This window comes from Filicampus tigris, chromosome 1 (genome assembly GCF_054856515.1).
Source record: "Filicampus tigris isolate MCC_2025a chromosome 1, RoL_Ftig_1.0, whole genome shotgun sequence".
Taxonomy (NCBI): Eukaryota; Metazoa; Chordata; class Actinopteri; order Syngnathiformes; family Syngnathidae; genus Filicampus; species Filicampus tigris.
The window spans coordinates 8,893,384-8,912,213 of NC_141217.1; the positions used below are offsets into that span (position 1 = coordinate 8,893,384).

The window sequence follows — 18,830 nt, forward strand, 5'->3', positions numbered from 1 at the left end:
TCAATCTCCAAGCAAGGCAACCAGAACCACTCTGGTAATCATAAAAATGTTCCTGTGGATTACAGTAAATATATAAAGTTAATAGGCGACATTATTTGGAGAACGCACAGTTCTTGTGAAGTGTGGGGTGCAGCGAACCTTAAAACTGAAACATGTAGGGCAACACAAGACTTGTGTTAGTGATTAAAAACAAATTCTGGTAGTACAATGACTCAATTTGGAGTAGAGTATGGACCAGTTTAGAGCAACGTATGGCTGGTGGACAGTTCAGTTCAATTGTGTGTGAACCAAGGGTTATAGTAGTACAGGATAATTCACATTTTTTTATTTTCATTTAATGTTTACCTTATCAAAATTTCAGTTTGTTTCAGCTGCTAGTTTTTGTGTTCTAAATATTTTTATGTAGTTATACACTTTACCATTTTAGTCCTCTTTTTTTCGACAAAGGTTTGTTGTCTAGTTTTGGTGGAGTGTTTTATTTTATTTTATTTTTTTTTTAGTTTTAGTAATTTGTATGAACTGTAATGACCTTTGTGACATGAAATGACAGCAATTCATGTCATGTGTTCAATTTGTCCATTCTTTGTGGCAGTCCTTTATCTGAAAACCGCCAAATAGAGGTTTTTCGCAAAAGGAGACAAAAATGCCAAGCCAACCAAGTCAATTAGTCAAATAGAGTAGCATTGCTATAGCTTGGGAAGTAAGAAAAGCTGAATTTATAATGGACATATACTTACGTAACCATTCTCTAATCTTGGTCTTTCAACTTTGGTGTGTTGTAATGCCAAATGCATAGGTGTTGAGGACATCAATGGCGGGAATCCTCCTGATGACAGAGAGGCACATCATTCATGTTTTTTTTTCAACTTGAATGGTTTACACATTTTAGGAAACAAATGAGTTGAATTGAGTTGCACAAGTACTTGTACATTTTCTGTTGATGAACTACAGTACGGTACGATGTTGTTGACTAGACTTGCCCCGGCACCAAAATGAAGGTGTGCCTGTTTTTACTCAGCGCGCATGGGCCCCTGCCTCACAAAATAGGGCCCAATGTATTTCCTCACCCTGGTTCTTGATAAGGTCCATCTATTTTTCCATCCTGTAGTCTGTGGCAGACTTTTTAAGATCACCAGTGGTAACCTGTTCTGTCCCACTTGGTTTTTCTTCTGTCTATTGGTGGTGCGTGCAGTGCATTCCATTTTCGTAAGTTTGCTATAAATCATAGCCATCCTGCCAGGCTGCCTTTTATCTTCCTGCACTTGGGTCCACCAGGTTCTTCGAAGGGCGACTCAACGTCTAAGATATATGAAGATAAAATAGTTTGAAAATAAAATAAAATAACAACTGTGTTGAACTATGAATGGATTCTTACAGCCATTTTTTCCACACTGTCAGTAGTATTGTAGTAGGTTTCAATGAAGCACTCAGTTTGCTGTGCAGAGCCAGCAGGTGCTGCATTTTTAAAATTCAGCAGTGTTGCAATTCATATTTAACCTTATTTCTGCTAGCAGTGGAACACACTGTTAAATCATTGAATTGCACTGTCGCCCTCATAAATAATATGTTCTATATTTCAGGACTGTAAAAATAGACGTCTATGACTGGGATCGAGATGGAAGGTAAAGACATGTTACCCCAGTGTGAACCTTACAGTTATGTGACATATTTTTAAAGATATGTTCCTGATAAGTCTTTCTTCCAGAGGTGGGCATTTTACTCAATTTTGCTCGTCCGTCATTCGTCATCCGTCAGCGGCCGGGGTACCCGTCCCTCATTCGTCAGTGAAGAACTGAATTGTTATTGTCAGTCCATCAGTCAGTCCGTCATTTAAATCCATCAGTTAGTCCGTCAGAGGTCTGTTGGTCCATCTGTCCGTCGCCAAAAAAAAACATCACAAAAACGGGCGTCCACCAATGCCGATTAACGGTCGGTCACTGACAGACCGACGGAGCAGTCCTTCACTAACGGACGCGGTTAGTGAAAATTACATTGACGGATAAAACCACACTTCCGTCATTTGTCAGTCCGTCTAATTTTAAAAGGTGTTCCAGTCAATTATCAGCAAAACGGGCGTCTATCAGTGATGGACCAGTTCATCTGTCTGACGGAATGCCCACCTCTGTTTTTTTTTTTTTTTCGTTGCACAATGTGATAAATTTACATTATCACATATCTCCGACATAAAACCTCTCTGGCCTATAACAGTTTTAAATTGTGATAGTTGTTTAATGTTTCAAATAATGTACAATAATTTACTGCTGTGACTGCATGTGTGTCACTGCTTCCTGGTCCTGAATGAGAATCATTTGTGTCATAGATTAAAGACATTTTGAATCGTCACTGCTGGAAATTTGTCCTTCAGCCAGCTTTGTTTATTTAGTGTTTTTCAAAAGGTCAACATAATCATTAATTTTCTATTCAGACACAATTCTTGACTGACAGCATATAGGCCATTCATTAGCATCTAGACTTTGCTGTTTTCCCACCTTTCCTATATGCAAAGTGTAGAGAATATGGTTTTGATCGGAGGCTACTTGATTTTCCCTTCGATTGCCTTCTTCTTTTTGCATCGCTGTTAAAATGTTTAACAGTGTTTGTTCCAAAATGCTTTATAGTGCACACAGCCGCACTCTCTCTTTAAACTCCACTTTACAGATGCCGTGTCTGCTGGGCGGGTGGTGTTTATTGTGGTAATGAAATTTGTTGGTATTAGATAAAGTGCAGCTAATTACAGCCCCCTCTGAGAGAGAAAAGGAAGCATTAATTTAAGGTGATGTGTTTATTTACACAACACATACAGTGACTACTTGGGGAAGTGTACCCAGCCCCAACCCATATCAGCTTCTATACTTTAACACAAACACTTAACCATTTGAATATTCCTATATAACAATTTTTTTCATCCCAACTTATCTTACTTGTATTTGTGTATATTTATGAATGGAACATAAAACTCACACAGTGACAATGCAGCAATGTGGGGTAGGGCTGTGCAATTAATCGAAATTCAATTACAATTACAAATATTTGTTTACACAAAGAAATCGTACTTGAATTCATACATTCGCAATTAAAAAAAGGAACAATTTTTAACTAATTTTATAAATTTTGGTTGGTCCAAAAGAAACTTACATAATCGTAGTCTTTCAAAGAATGCATTTAAACATTTTCTTGTTTTGCACCAAAAAATAAATGATCGTTTGAATAATCATGATTTCAATTATTACCAAAATAATTGTGATTAATATTTGTTTCCTAATCGAGCAGCCCTAATGTGGGGTAATCAGGCAGACCCACAAAAGGAGATGTGAATAGGCTTGACACTTTGTCTCAGATGATGACATTTGGATTCATGCTCGCCCACGTGTGGGTGTGTGTCTGCAGCCATGACTTCATTGGCGAGTTCACCACCAGCTACAGAGAGCTGTCTCGGGGGCAGAACCAGTTCAACGTCTATGAGGTGAAACCCAAAAGAATGTCATTCAAATGTTATTGTAATAACACAATTTCATTTCCAGCGCAAGGCATATGAAATTTTATTGCAGAAGTAACATGCTGCAACACAATCGGTAAATGCTGGTAAGCAAGCAAAAGCAAGCAAAAAAAAAACTAATTGTAAATATTCACTTACTTTTTTTGTCCACCCTCAAATAGCTTAAATTGCAGGATTTATTTACGGGGAAAAATTGAACGTGCAGAATGTTCATTTGGTTGAATCATTTGTGGATACTGTAGCTGATGATGGATAGTGTTTGCTATGAATGCCAAAAATGGCTCCTCTCCATCAGCTGTATTGATATACTGTCATTTCAATTTCAATTTGTAGACAGTCACAATGATGATTGTTGCATTCATTTCATTTTAAAGCATTTTGATAATTGTCTACAGTAACCTCATGCACCCCTTTTTCCTCATCCGGACAGGTTTTAAATCCCAAGAAGAAGGGCAAAAAGAAGAAGTATGTCAATTCAGGAACTGTGAGTCTTTCAAGCTACTCTGCAACTTGCTTGTTTATGGGGTGGCAGCAGCTCAGCTGTGAGGACTTGGGCTTTGAAGCCACGGGTTCCAGTTCCGCTGTTGTCAAAAATAGAATAATGGCAACTAGTTGTGGTAGAAATGCTGGATGCTTGATGACTACTGTTGAGGTCCCTTTCAGCAAGGCACCCTCATCACCTCCGCCGTGGTACAGCACTGTTTGCACACCTGTTTCACTCTGAATCTCTCCTTGCTCCTGCATTTGTGTTCTGGTTCTCTGTGAGGGGTGCAACCAGGGATGTACTGGGACCAAAATTTGACCCAAGAATATTCGCTAAAGGCGGTGAAAATGAATCATCCACAGGAGGGGTGGGGGTATTCGTGATGTGCGGCCGTCACGCTCTGAAACTTAATCGTTACCGGGGTCGGACGGCTGCTGGCTGCCGAAATGGCCAGGACAGGCCCAGAAATACACGGCTGTTCAGGAAATTTCACATACTTTCCCGAAATGCCTGATGGCCACCCCGCCCCTGGGTGTAACAAAAAACATTTCCATCCATCCATCCATCCATCCATCCATCCATCCATCCATTATCCAATCCGCTGATCCTCACCAGAGTGTAAATTCAATTTCTACTTAACCCATTAAGGATGGGAGCGCATAACCGCCTTTGTACCACTAAAGACGGGAGCGCTGTTGTGTGTTTCTCCCTTTAAAGCTGGAGAGCGTACACGTCATTTTCTTTTTTTTAATCCAATTCTTGGTCTCTCAGCCAATGAAATGCATCAGAATATACATGTGATGGTGTTGTCTGTGCATAATCGGAATTTTTTCGAGGAGTAATGGCCGCACAGTCGATCGCGGGAGCTCTGATATAAGTCACGGCAGTGATATAGACGGCATGCTTGGGGACTTTAAAGCCGTGAAACCATGGTTATGGTTAAACCATGGTTAATATATATGTTCGTAGACAGTGACGATTTAAACGTCTTTGTAAGAGAATACAGCATGGTAATTACCACTAATTTTTTTTTTAATTAAAATAATGCTTCACTTGCATCTTCGATTGAAACAGTAAATATTAATCAACTTGGGCCTGTGTAAAAGCCACATTTAAGATCTCAAATTCTTTTTTGAATTATGTTTCTATCTGCTACAAGGACTGAGATATTAATTATTTTGTAGGTGGCGAATATGTCAGGTTTTCAAGGTGGACTCCAAAGACAACCGTAGGTTTTCGAGAGATGTCTCACGAGAGGCTTCAGACTTTAATGGGTTAAAGCATTATAATGAGTATAATAAATTAAAATGTTTTTTTTTCCATTGACATTTTATGTTATGTTACCCACACCAATTATCTTTCGTGGCTTTCTTTCCCAATGTCTGCTATGCCTTCTGGCAACCTATATGAGTGTGTCATGTATGTGGCTCCGTTTCCATTTCACTTTGTTGTTTACCACTCTTTTTATACATGTGTATGTGTTTTGTGTACATGTGTGTGTGTAAAAACAAGGTAACTCTGCTGTCCTTCAAAGTGGAGTCTGAGTACACCTTTGTGGATTTCATCCGAGGAGGGTGAGTGGAATAATGATTAGCCTGCTCTCACTGTGTCAATGCCACCCAGTTTTGTGCACACGTATGCATGTGAGTCTGTGTGTGTGTGTGTGTGAGGGGGGGGGGGGGGGGGTCGTATGCGTGTGCTTTGGCACTACAAAGGCTTTGTAAGCATCGGAATGAATTCATATTGACTTTGACAAAATTGCACCTGAGGAATTGTGCACTGCTAAATCTCATATGTAAACACCTTTATATATTCAGTTCATTCACTTATAATTGAGTATTTTATTTGTTTTCGTCCAACCAGAATGTGGGAGCATGAATATTGTCAAAGCATACTAAATAGGAATTAAAACCTGATAACATCGCATTCTGTTGTCTTGATTTGCCTTGGTATACAATACTGAGCAATTTTATTAGAACACAATTCAATGTAAGGCCACAAGCTGTCTTAAATAACAACACTGCTACCTGTAATGGTTAGCTCATTCACTGCCAGACATTTTCATCGTAAATATAAATAAGTTCCTGGAACTGAATGGCTGGACTGTGAAAAGACAAGTAAATTCGTCAATGGCAGTGAATGAGTTAATGGCCCAGTTGGTAGAGGCTCTTTCACCAAATAATATTTATGATGCTAAAATATACTGTCATTATTATCGTCCTTCTTGAATTTTCACATGAATTTTCACTCTATTGCATGCACATTCACTTGATTTTTGTTGTAGTTGTTATTTATTGACTTTTGGGGTGAATTTCTTGTGCACCAGGACGCAGCTCAACTTCACTGTTGCCATAGACTTTACAGCATCAAATGGTAAGATTCTTAAGGCCATTTCACATTGCACCTACTACAATCAACTCATTCAATGTATGTGTGCTGCTGCGGTGAAAGTGCGCAGTGCCATGCAGCGGAGGCTGAGGTGGGCCCCCGAAATCGGAAAATGTTGAATTTGTGTGAGCGCGATGTGACGACATCTTGGTGCATCCCATTAGAGAGATTCTGGTGGCGTGATTTGTGAGTGAAAATAGCAGGAAATTTTGTAAGGGGTTTACAGTCAAAATAGAACTATGGTGAACATGGAGGAATTACTAATCACTGCGACGTGCCGGTGTTCCACGCTTTCGGACACAAGACTGGCGACGTAGCATGATGTGGTAGAGAAAAAAAAAAGCTCTCTGCTCAGCTTGAAGTACATCTCAAAGCAGCATTTATGGAGCTGTAGCTCATGGGCGAGCCTAAACTCCCCCAGATCCTACTGTGACATGATAGTTGGATGAACCAATACCCTCCTTTGCTGCTCCTCCTTATTCTGAGCAAAACTAGGTCTTTTTTCATTGAAATGATGACAAAGAGATATTGCCAAGCTGCATCCCACTTTCCCGCTCGTTTGGATGTGAAGGCACCGGGCTACTTCCCAACCAGCGGCAAATGTGTGCACGCTTGCACTGTGCCACTGTCAACCCTGCGCTGTCTTGTGCCCTGTGCAATTTGATGACAGTGTAATAGAACAAAGAAGCTTTACAAAAAAAAAAAAAATGGTCCATCAGTGACCAACGCGGTTAATGACAATCACTTTGACGGACGAAAATCCATTTCCGTCAGTGCTCAGATCGTCATTTTTAAAAAGTGTCGCCAGCATAATGGTTATCCGTCGGTGACGGGCTGACAGACAGGTCCGTCACTCTGATGGAATGCCCACCTCTGATGCTTTCAATTTTAATATTTTATACCATCTGGTTATTATGCATAAATGTTTTTGCAGTAAGGGCTGTTGTGATTCCTCCTACTGTGTGTGTTTGGGCTGTGTGTTTCTGGTTCTGGTATACTCTACCTCCATTAATTACCCAATAAGACATAAGAAGCATCATATCACATTAACCGTCCGTTTGTTCGGTTGGAGAAAGACGGCAGGTGGCACATTTCTCCTTCTCTTTATTTTTTTTTGTTTGCCTCCCTGCAAGGTAATCCATCCCAGCCCACCTCACTCCACTATATGAGCCCCTACCAGATGAATGCGTATGCCATGGCCCTGAAAGCAGTGGGTGAGATTATCCAAGACTATGACAGTGACAAGCTCTTTCCTGCTTATGGCTTTGGCGCTAAGCTGCCCCCTGATGGCAAAATCTCCCACGCATTCCCACTGGTAAGAAACACAGCAATGTTTCATATCACCTGTGGAGGACAAGCACACACATATACACAAACACACACAGCGCACCCATAGCAGGATGTGGTTGGGATCAGGAGTTGTTGCTGCGACAACAGCTGGCTAGGAAGTTGTGCTCATCTGCATGCCAGCAAGAGCCTCCCAGCATCGCTTTGCCTTGCAACTTGCGTCCTTCCGCTCAGCTCTCCCGACAGCCCTTACTTTGTCACCAAAATACAATTTACCGACAGTATATGATTCACATATATGCATAAATGAATAGCCCCTTGAGGTGGTGTGGACAGGTAAACAATACTTGACAAAACAGGAAATAATACAGAGCAGGAAGCAAGACTAGCTAAGGTTCAATATGTAGAAAGAACCTCTTAGCTTGAACGCCGTCTATTCCAGGTTGCCGGTTGCCCATCACACATGGAGTTATTTTTTTAGAAAAATCAGGTATGTCAAACTTATTTTTGGCCACATTGCAAAGAGCCATCGTGACAGCATACAAAACCTTAATCATGTCATTGTTTCTTACATATATACGAACACAATTGTCCCCACTTTTGATTGTTTTTCTTTTTCAACATTGTTGATTGTTTTGCTTTTTTAACAACAAATTTAATTTGAATTTATGTTGAGAAGGGATTTAATTCAAATAAATGCTTGCAAAACCAGTTAAAGCGGAAGTCAACACAAACATATTTTTTTCAAGAATAGATTTTATGCAAGCCCACTTGTTGAAACAGGGCATTCTGATAAATATTGCGTTTGTGGAATAAGTGTTTATCCACTCGTTTTAGCCATCTCCGGGGGCGGCCATTTTGTCTGCTGTCGACTGAAAATGACATCACAACTGCTCACAACGACCAATCATGGCTCAGATTCAGAGAACAGGTCAGCTGTGATTGGTCATTGTAAGCAGTTGTGATGTCATTTTCAGTCGACAGAAGACAAGATGGCCACCCCCGGAGATGGCTAAAAACAAGTGCATTTTGCTACTTAATTTATATTCCACAAACACAAAATTAATCAGAATGCTGTGTTTCAACCAGTGGGCCTGCTGAGAACATATTCTTGAAAAAAAATATATTCTTGGGTTGACTTCCGCTTTAAGTGGAGAAAAATTGCAACTTTAGAAACAGATTTTCTGGAAAACGGAAAAGAACAAATTCATTCATCAAGAATAAAGTAGACATACTCTTTTGATTTAGTGAGCCACATGGAATTATGTGGCAGACTGAAACTGGTCCCCTTGGCCTTGTGTTTTACACTTGTGCTTTGGATGCTCATTGAGCCGATGTCTCCCGAATTGTGATTTGCTGAAGTCGTCGTATTCTCTCTTGAAAATCTTACTCAAATCCACACTTCTACTGCCTTCGTGCCATGCACTATAAGGTAACAGTTTCAGGATAATTTGGATAATTCACTTGTAATCCCCTGCTTCAGTTGTGTGCAGTGCTTGTACAAACCTAGCCATGAAATTGTTGATACAAATAAAAATGTATATATATATATATATCCTTTTCCGTTTATTTTTTTATTCAGTTAACAGGTAAACCTCACCTCCCTCCCAAAAAATTGTCCACCCCAAGTCCTACATTTTCTTCATATACATTCGTCTGATTGATAAGTAATACTTGATTTATATATTTTTTTAACAAAAACAGATAAAAAAGATTCATAAATTACTATCAAGAACAATAATAAATAATAATGAACAGGCATGAATACCAACATATAGAGAAGCACCACTGACAATGTATAAACAGAGCTGGGCATTTTACCAAAAATGTACAGTATCTCCTTCCCTCTGCAGCCGGGGTACGCTGCCACCATCTGTTAATCCGCCTTTTTGTCCCGCGGCACCAAATAGTAATCGCCTATATGCCGGTCCGCCTATCATTTTAAACGGGCTTTAGTGTTTCCATCTACCAACTTTGACCAACTTCCACTAGCAGCCATCAGTTTGAGAACAAACTATATATATATACACAAACATATGTATGTATATACACTGGACAAGGTATATATATTAGGGCTGTCAAACGATTAAAAATTTTAATCGAGTTAATTACATTTAAAAAAATAATTAATCGTAATTAATTGCAATTCGGGGCGGCACGGTGGTCGACTGGTTAGCACGTCCGCCTCACAGTTCAGAGGTCGTGGGTTCGATCCCGGCTCCGGCCTCCCTGTGTGGAGTTTGCATGTTCTCCCCGTGCCTGCGTGGGTTTCCTCCGGGTACTCCGGTTTCCTCCCACATTCCAAAAACATGCATGGTAAGTTGATTGGACACTCTAAATTGCCCCTAGGTGTGATTGTGAGTGCGGATGTTTGTCTCGGTGTGCCCTGCGATTGGCTGGCAACCAGTTCAGGGTGTCCCCCGCCTACTGCCCAAAGACAGCTGGGATAGGCTCCAGCACGCCCCGCGACCCTTGTGAGGAGAAGCGGTACAGATAATGGATGGATGGATGAATTGCAATTCGAACTATCTCCAGAATATGCCATATTTTTCTGTAAATTGTTGTTGGAATGGAAACATAAAAGACCTAAGAGGGCTGTATACATTCAACATACTGTTCATATGTAATGTATTTTTTATTATAACAATAAATCCTCATGAGATGAAAATTCCTTTTTTTAAATTAAAATTTAAATATTAACATTCTTTCTGTAGTAGACAGTATTCTTATTCACTACAAAACAAAAACGAAAAAGGGCCTCAGATCAGTGACAGAAATATTTCAAAATGTGTGCAAACAAAGCGTGTGTGCGGGTGGGTGTGTGCGCATGTGTGTGAGTGTGTAATGTACACATTTTATATGTGCCCCTTGTAATATTCTTAGATTTTATGTTTTTCGAGTGGTCCCTGAAGTGCACACGAATGTGATTTACTCATATGTTATGCTCTGTTCTACTATGAGAGTGAGTGAGAATCAGAACCGTTATCAGCATGTTGTGTGTTAGATTAACTGACTTTATTCACACAAAACAAAACAGCCCTGTTTCTACTCATCCTCAGTTGCGGAGGCAAACCAATTTATTCACATTTCTGAGATTTAAAGATGCTCTCTTCTTTCGAAATGCCTTCGAGTGCAAATGAATACCTGCCTGTTTATTTATTGTTACATCTATATTTTTTAAGAATATGAATACCCCACCCAGAGGGCCTACCTGCTTTACTACTTTACACACGCACGCGTCCGCTCTGCTGCTCACTGCACTGCACAAAGTGGGATTATGCATGGGCGGTCATTCTACGCATGCTTTAAATGCGACAAAGATTTTGATCAATTACAAAATTTCATTACCCATCCCCTCTTTTTCTGTCCGGATGGAGGGAGGATGAGAAGTTGTTTAAAAAGGACGGATTAAGCAAGGACAGAAGTGGGTTTTCGTCCGTCCCTTTCTTCGCCCCTAACAGGGTCAAGTACAGACTGAACGTGTTGTGTTGGATTCTTTTAAAAAGCAAAACCAGTGCATGTTGTCTTCTATGGAGCCGCCTTCATGAATTGCCTGCACAATGCTTTTCATGTGCTTCCCAGTAGTCACATTGCACATATAACGCATGCGCAGAATGACCGTCGATGCATAATGCCACTCAGAAGTTCACAGTGAGCAGCAGAGCGGACGCGTGCCGCCAGCGGAAGTAAAAAGAAGCATTTCGAAACAAGAGGGCAGCTTTAAATTTCAGAAATGTGAATAAATTGGTTTGCCTAAGTGACTGAGGATGAGTAGAGAAGAGGGCTGTCTTGTTTTGTATTAATAAAGTCACTTTAAAGAGGGAACACACGACGTGCTGATACCACCTACAGCATAGCACAAAACAACATATGAGCCAATCACATTTGTGTGCACTTGAGGGACCACTCAGAAAACATAAACTCTAAGAATATTATGATGGCCACATATAAATGTGTACATTATACACACACATACACACGCACATTTTGTTTGCACACATTTGAAATATTTCTGTCACTGTTCTGAGGCCCTTTTGCGTTTTTGTTGATGTAGTGAAAAAGAATACTGACTACTACAGAAAAAATGTTAATAATTTTAATTTAAAAATGTTAATTTTCATCTCATGAGGATTTGTTATTGTAATAAAAAATACATTACATATGGACAGTATGTTGACTGTATATATCCATCTTGTGTGTTTTATCTTTCCATTGTAACAACAATTTACAGAAAAATATGGCATATTTTGGAGATTATCTAGATGTGATTAACTCGATTAAAATTTTTAATCATTTGACAGCCCTGGTTAAAACTCAAATGTTTTTCAATAAAATGCAATAGTATTGCGCTATTACTCAATGTTAAGAATTCTCCTGATGCATCATCATCATCATCATCATCATCATCATCTTCATCACATAACGATGGCAATGTGTTGCAGTTAAATGCTATCTTGGTTAAACAGTTGTAAACAATTCAATCCACTCACGATACTCCCAACCGGTAAGTGAATGTCAATTGGAAATTAGCCAGCTAATGATCTTTAAACAAGGTTTATGAGTGTACGGAGTTTTTTGTTTTTTGGTGGGGGGGGGGGGGGTTGGGGCGGATCGACGGAATGAAAGGACGGAAGCACTTTAGAAGGACGTGGACAGACGGGCAAAGTAGGGTAAGGTGCCCAGCTCTGCAAATTGCTACCCACGTTTTTCGTACACCCCACACATACCTTATCCCGGATTACACGCAAGACAGGCTGGGCGTGTTTCTGTCAATCTCCCCACCGGGCGCGCGCGGGTCACGGTGGCGACTCTGGACGTGTGCTGCGCACTTCCCGCAGATCTCCTCAGCTGCAGTGCCTGCCAAGACCCCACCGTGTCGGCCGTCTTGTCCGGGCCAGCCCCGTGGGCTGCCTCGAACTGCGCCTAGCAGACGTAGAACTGGTGCAGATCCGACCCAAAGTCAGAATCGGCTAAGTACGTCCAATGCTAACAAGTTATACTTGAACCTAAACAATGAGTCAACACACAAAGGTAAAGCTAATATTTATCTTACTGCATACTAGATCTGAGCATCCGTCTATGTGACGGACCGGTCCGTCTGTCCGTCACTGACGGACGCCCCTTTTGGTGACGAATGTCGGGAACAATTTTAAAATAGATGGACCAAGCATAGTCGGGAGCCCCTTTATTTAATCCGTCATTTGTATGTAGTCCATCATCACTCTATTTATCGCGGCAGGGCTTCGATGGCTGCGGCAAGCGCGGTGAAGAACAATAGTGAGGTGTAGTTGCCTGGGAGACGGATTGGAGTGATGGACCAGGCTGTGAACAAGCTTCCATGGCTTAGTAACTCACTCTTTCTCTCTTTCTGTTCAAATATCAGCGAGGGGAGTCAGAAGTTTAGTCAGAATCGCCAATGCAAGCCCGTTTAAAATCAGAAAGAATGATGAATTTCGAGCAAAAAAAGACAAGAGATCAATTCTGGCTGATACATGCATTCATAATGCATTTTGTTTTTGTTTTATTATATTAGTTATTGTATTATTATATTTGTTTTGCAGGGTGGCGACTGTGAGAATCCAAACTGTGTGGGCATTGACGGGGTCATGGAAGCCTACTTCCAGAGTTTAAGAACTGTGCAGCTGTATGGACCCACCAACTTTGCACCTGTTATAAACAAAGTCGCAAAGTGAGTGTTTGGGAATAAATGGCATTTTTATACTTTTATATTCATTTTTTAATACAATTGCAATTGCATTTGTTGATCATTTAAGCTCAATTAAATTTAGATGGCCAAATTAAAAATCCAGATGACGAATGCTTGTTGATTCTGTCATAAACCCTAGGTCATATGTTGTCATTCTATCAAAGACAGTCAAATTATTGTAGACTTGTGTGCAATGTTCCTTTGTATTCTACTTTTAGCCAAACAAATGTGTTCGTGTGTGTGCGTGTGCGTGGGGGGGTGCGTGTGTGTGTTTGTGTGTGTGTGTGCGTGCCAGCTGTGCATCAGAGATAACAGATGGCTCGCAGTACTTTGTCCTGTTGATGATCACAGATGGAGTCATATCAGACATGGTCCAAACCAAAGAGGCCGTGGTCAATGTGAGTAAACACACATGTTTGCGCAGGCACATTTCCAACACATTCCTTTGGCTTTCATTAAATTCCAGCTGATTTATCATGACCAACCATTCAACCCATACCAATCCCATACGGAATCTTTTACTTGGCAATCCCGTAACAATAATTGCTTTACATATAGTCAAAGACCCCAACATCCTGTGCTCATGAGAATTGAGTACACAAAAAGTAATAATTTTGTAGGTAAAAGACATATCTGGGGTGACTAGAACAAGCTTTGCATTAGCATGAATTATTGTAGGACTTATAGTTATAGTCATGATTATAAGTCTAATAATACACTAGCATATAATACTTGCATTATCATAATGAATTGTAACTTGTAATTATTATTAGTAACTGTGTTTTTGAGGGGACCATAATATGCCTGAAAACTCATCAATTTTTGCAAGACCATGTATCCTGGTGAATGTGTTTTAGCTGTCCTGAACATAGTTCCCAATAACTCCCTCAGTAGCACCCCTGGAACATTAGCACAAATCAGCAAGTATGCCATTTTGATCGATTTCCAGGGATTGTATTTTGACCAACTCTTCCACTGCCAAAGAATTCACCCAAAAGAACACCAATCGAGAACAGATTTCCTACCTAGCAGAGATGGGCACTTGACCCTATTTTGACAGTCTGTCCACCGTCCACGACCTGGGAACCCATCCGTACTCGTCCTTTTAAAATGCTTCCGACCTTACATTTTGCCAGTCCCTCCCCACCGCCGCAAAAAATAAATAAATAAATGATAAAAAGCATCCATCATGCATGCCATGGGAGAGATGATTAAAGGCAGAGGTTTCATGATTCATAAATATTATTTCAATCTCATTAGATGCCTAATTTCCTATTCACATCCACTTACCGGCTGGGAGTATATTTTTATTTTGTTATTTCACAATAAAATAATTATTGCAAAATAATGCAATGTTATTTTAGGAGGAGAACAAAAGACTTCAACTTCCAGGTCGTAGCTTTAAGTGTACGGCATCGCTGCATGAGCATGTATGACGATTTGAAGAGATTTTTATGCTCTAGAGATGTCTCAGACAAAGATATACTTGGCATGCAAAGAGATAAGGTATGTACTAAATGTTAAAAGTTAGTTAACAAATCAAAAAAGTTGTCCACCTTTTTCCTCGTCAGTGAAATGGGAGTTATTACATGTTGAACCACTAGAGAGCAGACTATGACTGTGAGTTCAACGTTACTGCAAGGAACGTACATGAAAAATGTTGTGCAGCAGCTAATATGGTTTTCCGTGGCATTGCAGAAGAGAACATTGGTCTTTCTTTTTAAAAGAACCCAACACAATACGTCAGTCGGTATTTGACCTGGTTGGAGACGATTACACGGATGGACGAAAACCCACTCCCGTACCTTGCTTAGTCCGTCCTCTTTAAAAAGCTTCTCGTCCTCCGTCCTCAAAATGGGTGGCACCATTTGTCCCCGGGACGGAATGCCCATCCTTCCTACCGAGACAGTTGGGCGATGCCAACTTTGCCATCTTTTAGGCCTACTCCCTCTAATATGCATAGAGCACCTTGTCAAAGTTTGATGATAATTTTGAGGATTTGCCAAGCCAAAGGTGTGAGGAGCCGCTCATCTCAGCTTTCAGCTTTATTTATCGTTGTTTCTACTGCATCATAGTGAGACGTGTGGTGTCCATTTTTTGCTTGGGCTACAGGCACCATAAATGTCCTGTCCTTCAGTTGACCTTACCCTGCATTTCTGAATCGTGTAGTGACAGGTTAATTGCTCTACCGTTTTGTAGTGAAATAAAATACATTTTGCTTTTGCATTTTGCCCTGCAAGTGTGATTCCTATGTCACAATTTATCTCTCTGCTGTCAATGCTATGAATGTTCATGTCTTTTTTCTTTTGTGCTGTTTCCTGTGCAGGCAGCATCACTCCCGCTGTCTATAATCATCGTAGGTGTCGGGCCCGCTGAGTTTGATGGTGAGTATTACATTTTTGAAGAATAAGATACGATTGGGAAAAAAATAATAATCATTTAAAATGGAGCCAACTACTTGTACTACTTCTAGTACTATTTAAAAAATAACTTAATATAGCTTAAAGGGGGAAGTCAACCCGAAAATGTTAAATAAATTATAATAATATATTGATAAATTACATTATGTTCTATGCGGCTCCACTAGTCTAAATGCTAGGCTTTTTTGTGATGACTAAAGCCGCAAATTGGCACACCCACTTTTGCTGGTTTTTTTGGAGGTTTTTTTGTTCTCCACCTCAGGCTGTCAACGTCATCGCAGGGAGGCTTGATCCATGTTGTTCCTTTTTTGGTTTGTCACGTTCTGTTGTCACCTAGTATCTGAAAGTGATTAATTGCCACAAAAATTCATTTGCACATTTGTACTCTCGTCCATTTCAAGCTGTGAAAATATAAAAGCGGGCGGCACAATATTTTGTTTTTATTAACATGAAACAAAAACGCAAAAGGGCCTCAGATCAGTGACAGAAACATCATGTGAGTTCCTATGAGGGAAAAACACAAGGCAAACATAGGACTTTTTGGACATTTAGCGATGCAAACGCTTTGTTATTTTCCCATAGGCAGCCAGCAGCCATCGCTGTTGGCTCCCGCTAGCTCCCGCGGCTAGTCGAGGCAGAATTAGCTTTCGATTGCTAACAATCAGTTAGCAGAAGGAGATCTTCTTACCGTCCAAACTTGAGGGTTCATGTCTCGGACGAGCTTCCCGCTCATGCACTCAGGTAGGATTTAGCTCCACGCCGTCACTGGTCAGCCAGTCGCCGGTGTTCTGCCAGAGATTCCCCTCGGCATCACCGGTGCGGCGTGTGATCGCTAAAAAGTGCCACGGCCGGTCAGCCAGCCAGGAGCACCGTGTTTGCTACAAAGGAGGTCTCGTTGTGGCGAACGCTTTATTTAATTCTGTCCAGCCAGAGATACAACGGCGTCGCCGTCCGGCTTGTGTGCGTGAATTTCTGATAAATACAAGCCCCGGAGGTTGGCTTGTCAAAATGTCAAAGTTGGACTTAAAAAAATTAATAGCACCGGACTTCCATCGAGGCCGTCCCTTCAGCCGAGTATGGCCATTTAACGCACCTCATTTTTAGATAGGCGGTGAAGGGAGTACCGCGTAGGGGTGGACCTCAGAGAAAAAGTAAGTCAAGCTAACACATTAAATGTAATCTATAACAACCTGTGAGCAATTCAGCTTACGAAAAGCTTCTCGGAACGCAATGTGTTTGAGTATCTTGGTGACTTATAACATGAAACGACATATGTGACAGATGCATGTAAGCTGCTCATTTCTTGCTCTTTTTGGTCAGACATGGAAAGGCTAATCGTTTTGTCATGTTTTCAGAGGTTGAAGTGGGCCTAAGTAGAGATGTCCACACGTATTGGGGCCGATTGAGCCTCGTTATTTTGACAGTATTAGCGATGTTATTTACAACGACCTTGAATGGCAAAATGTAATCACTCCCCATCATGACGTCACACAAGGCATGGAGGGAGGGCAGGGGGTGTGGTCAAATTGCTCATTAAGGGTAGGCGTTTTTGAACACGTTAATTTTGTACTGATTTCTCCAAAACAAATTAATAAAAGTTAGAATGCAAGCTAATGTCATTTTCCTGATAAAAAAAATACATAAATTGAGCTTGTTATTGAAAAATAGACCGTACCAGCTGTCTGATCCCTTTAAGCTCCAGTTAAGCCCCTCATTATTTGATATTCTAAAATATATTTATAAATTATTTCCTCAGCCCCTCCAATGTATCAGTCAAGCACCCCTTTAGCCCGGGGAGAGAAGAAAAATCCTGGAAGTGTGCCTGGGTATAATGAATGGATGGACGGAATGGAAACGATAATATTTCACACCCTTGATCCATGCAAAATTCCCAATAAGGCGAAAAGAATCCAAAACTGGACTGACCTGTAGCGATTAGTTATGGTTCCTAAAATGTAATTGGCAATCTCTGTCAGAGAGAAAATGGAGGATAGTGATCATTTTTTTCTGGTGAGTTTGCTTTCTCCAGACATTCTTTTCCAGGCTTTACCTAGTTTTTTCTGTTTTTGTTTTTATATATAAGGCAATGCTGATACATTTATTAGTAATCAAGTGTGCCATCAGTTGATATGATTGACCCATGCTTAATTTATTCCAGCCGGCAGCCTTGAGGTGCTATAGTTGAATGTCAAACCCGGGCTTGCCAATAGCTGTGAACCTTTAGCTGATGCTGTGGCTCAGTGATGTGTGACAATTTAAACCTCATCCTGGGTTGGATTGTCTTTTATTTTCTTTTAATTCAGAAATCCAATCTAAGGGTTAACAGTCAATGCAATCGGTCATGATTCAAGGTCACGTCCTACCTGTGTGTGTGCGTGCATGTGCGAGTGTGTGTGTCTCGACATGCATTATTTCAATACTCATATACTTCAAAGTCCCTTTTATAGTAAACTGAGTTCCAATTGTATGAGAAATGTTGCCTCTAGCACTCTGTCATGGTTCAACTGTGAAGTGTTTGTTTGGCTGAATACAGTGTGATGAGCAGCAGTTTCTACAATCAGCAGCGTGTACTGTGACAAGAACAAGGCAATAGATGGACATGAGTACCTTTATTGTTAAGCCACAGACAAGCACACTGTCCTGCCAACATTAAGTTCAGGGCTCCAGACTTTTCTTACTAAGAGTAGTAATATAGTGGCCCCTAATCTACAATTTTAGAGCCACAAGTAGAAAAGGTAGGTGTGCATACTGTACAGCTTGCAAAGTAAACAGTAAACAGCACCATACGGTGTGATGAATGCAGCCTGGTTATTCTGGAAGGGGGATCCCTCCATCTGCGGTCCTCTCTCAAGCGTTCTTATTTTTTTTCTTTTTTACCCAAATTGGGTTTGACATGGATTTAGTACCCTCGCCTCGCCAACTTGTCCTGTCCTGTCCTGCATTCTGACCAGTGTTAATTTTGACAAGATATTTTGATTTGATTTAGTTTGTCTTTCAACTAATTTTAGTTTTAGTCATAAATTAGTCATCTGATTGTATTCTATTTTT

General features: G+C 40.6%; 1 protein-coding gene and 1 long non-coding RNA gene across 4 annotated transcripts in view; one reads left to right on the forward strand and one right to left on the reverse strand.

The window, feature by feature from the left end:
* Nucleotides 1-18,830, forward strand: part of cpne9 (copine family member IX) — a 108,855-nt gene that overhangs the window by 79,169 nt on the left and 10,856 nt on the right. For all 3 annotated transcript variants that reach the window (XM_086050673.1, XM_086050685.1, XM_086050676.1), the window contains 9 exons: nucleotides 1,581-1,622; nucleotides 3,388-3,463; nucleotides 3,927-3,980; nucleotides 5,493-5,554; nucleotides 6,307-6,353; nucleotides 7,502-7,683; nucleotides 13,217-13,344; nucleotides 13,658-13,760; nucleotides 15,689-15,746. In XM_086050673.1, the coding sequence (XP_085906799.1) occupies nucleotides 1,581-1,622; nucleotides 3,388-3,463; nucleotides 3,927-3,980; nucleotides 5,493-5,554; nucleotides 6,307-6,353; nucleotides 7,502-7,683; nucleotides 13,217-13,344; nucleotides 13,658-13,760; nucleotides 15,689-15,746 (752 nt within the window). The remainder of the gene's footprint in view (nucleotides 1-1,580; nucleotides 1,623-3,387; nucleotides 3,464-3,926; nucleotides 3,981-5,492; nucleotides 5,555-6,306; nucleotides 6,354-7,501; nucleotides 7,684-13,216; nucleotides 13,345-13,657; nucleotides 13,761-15,688; nucleotides 15,747-18,830) is intronic.
* On the reverse strand, nucleotides 717-16,912 carry LOC147152681 (uncharacterized). The gene is made up of 4 exons (XR_015089448.1): nucleotides 16,471-16,912; nucleotides 16,003-16,122; nucleotides 12,383-12,593; nucleotides 717-826 (listed from the first exon to the last, which is right to left on the reverse strand). It is a non-coding gene; the product is annotated as an uncharacterized LOC147152681 (long non-coding RNA).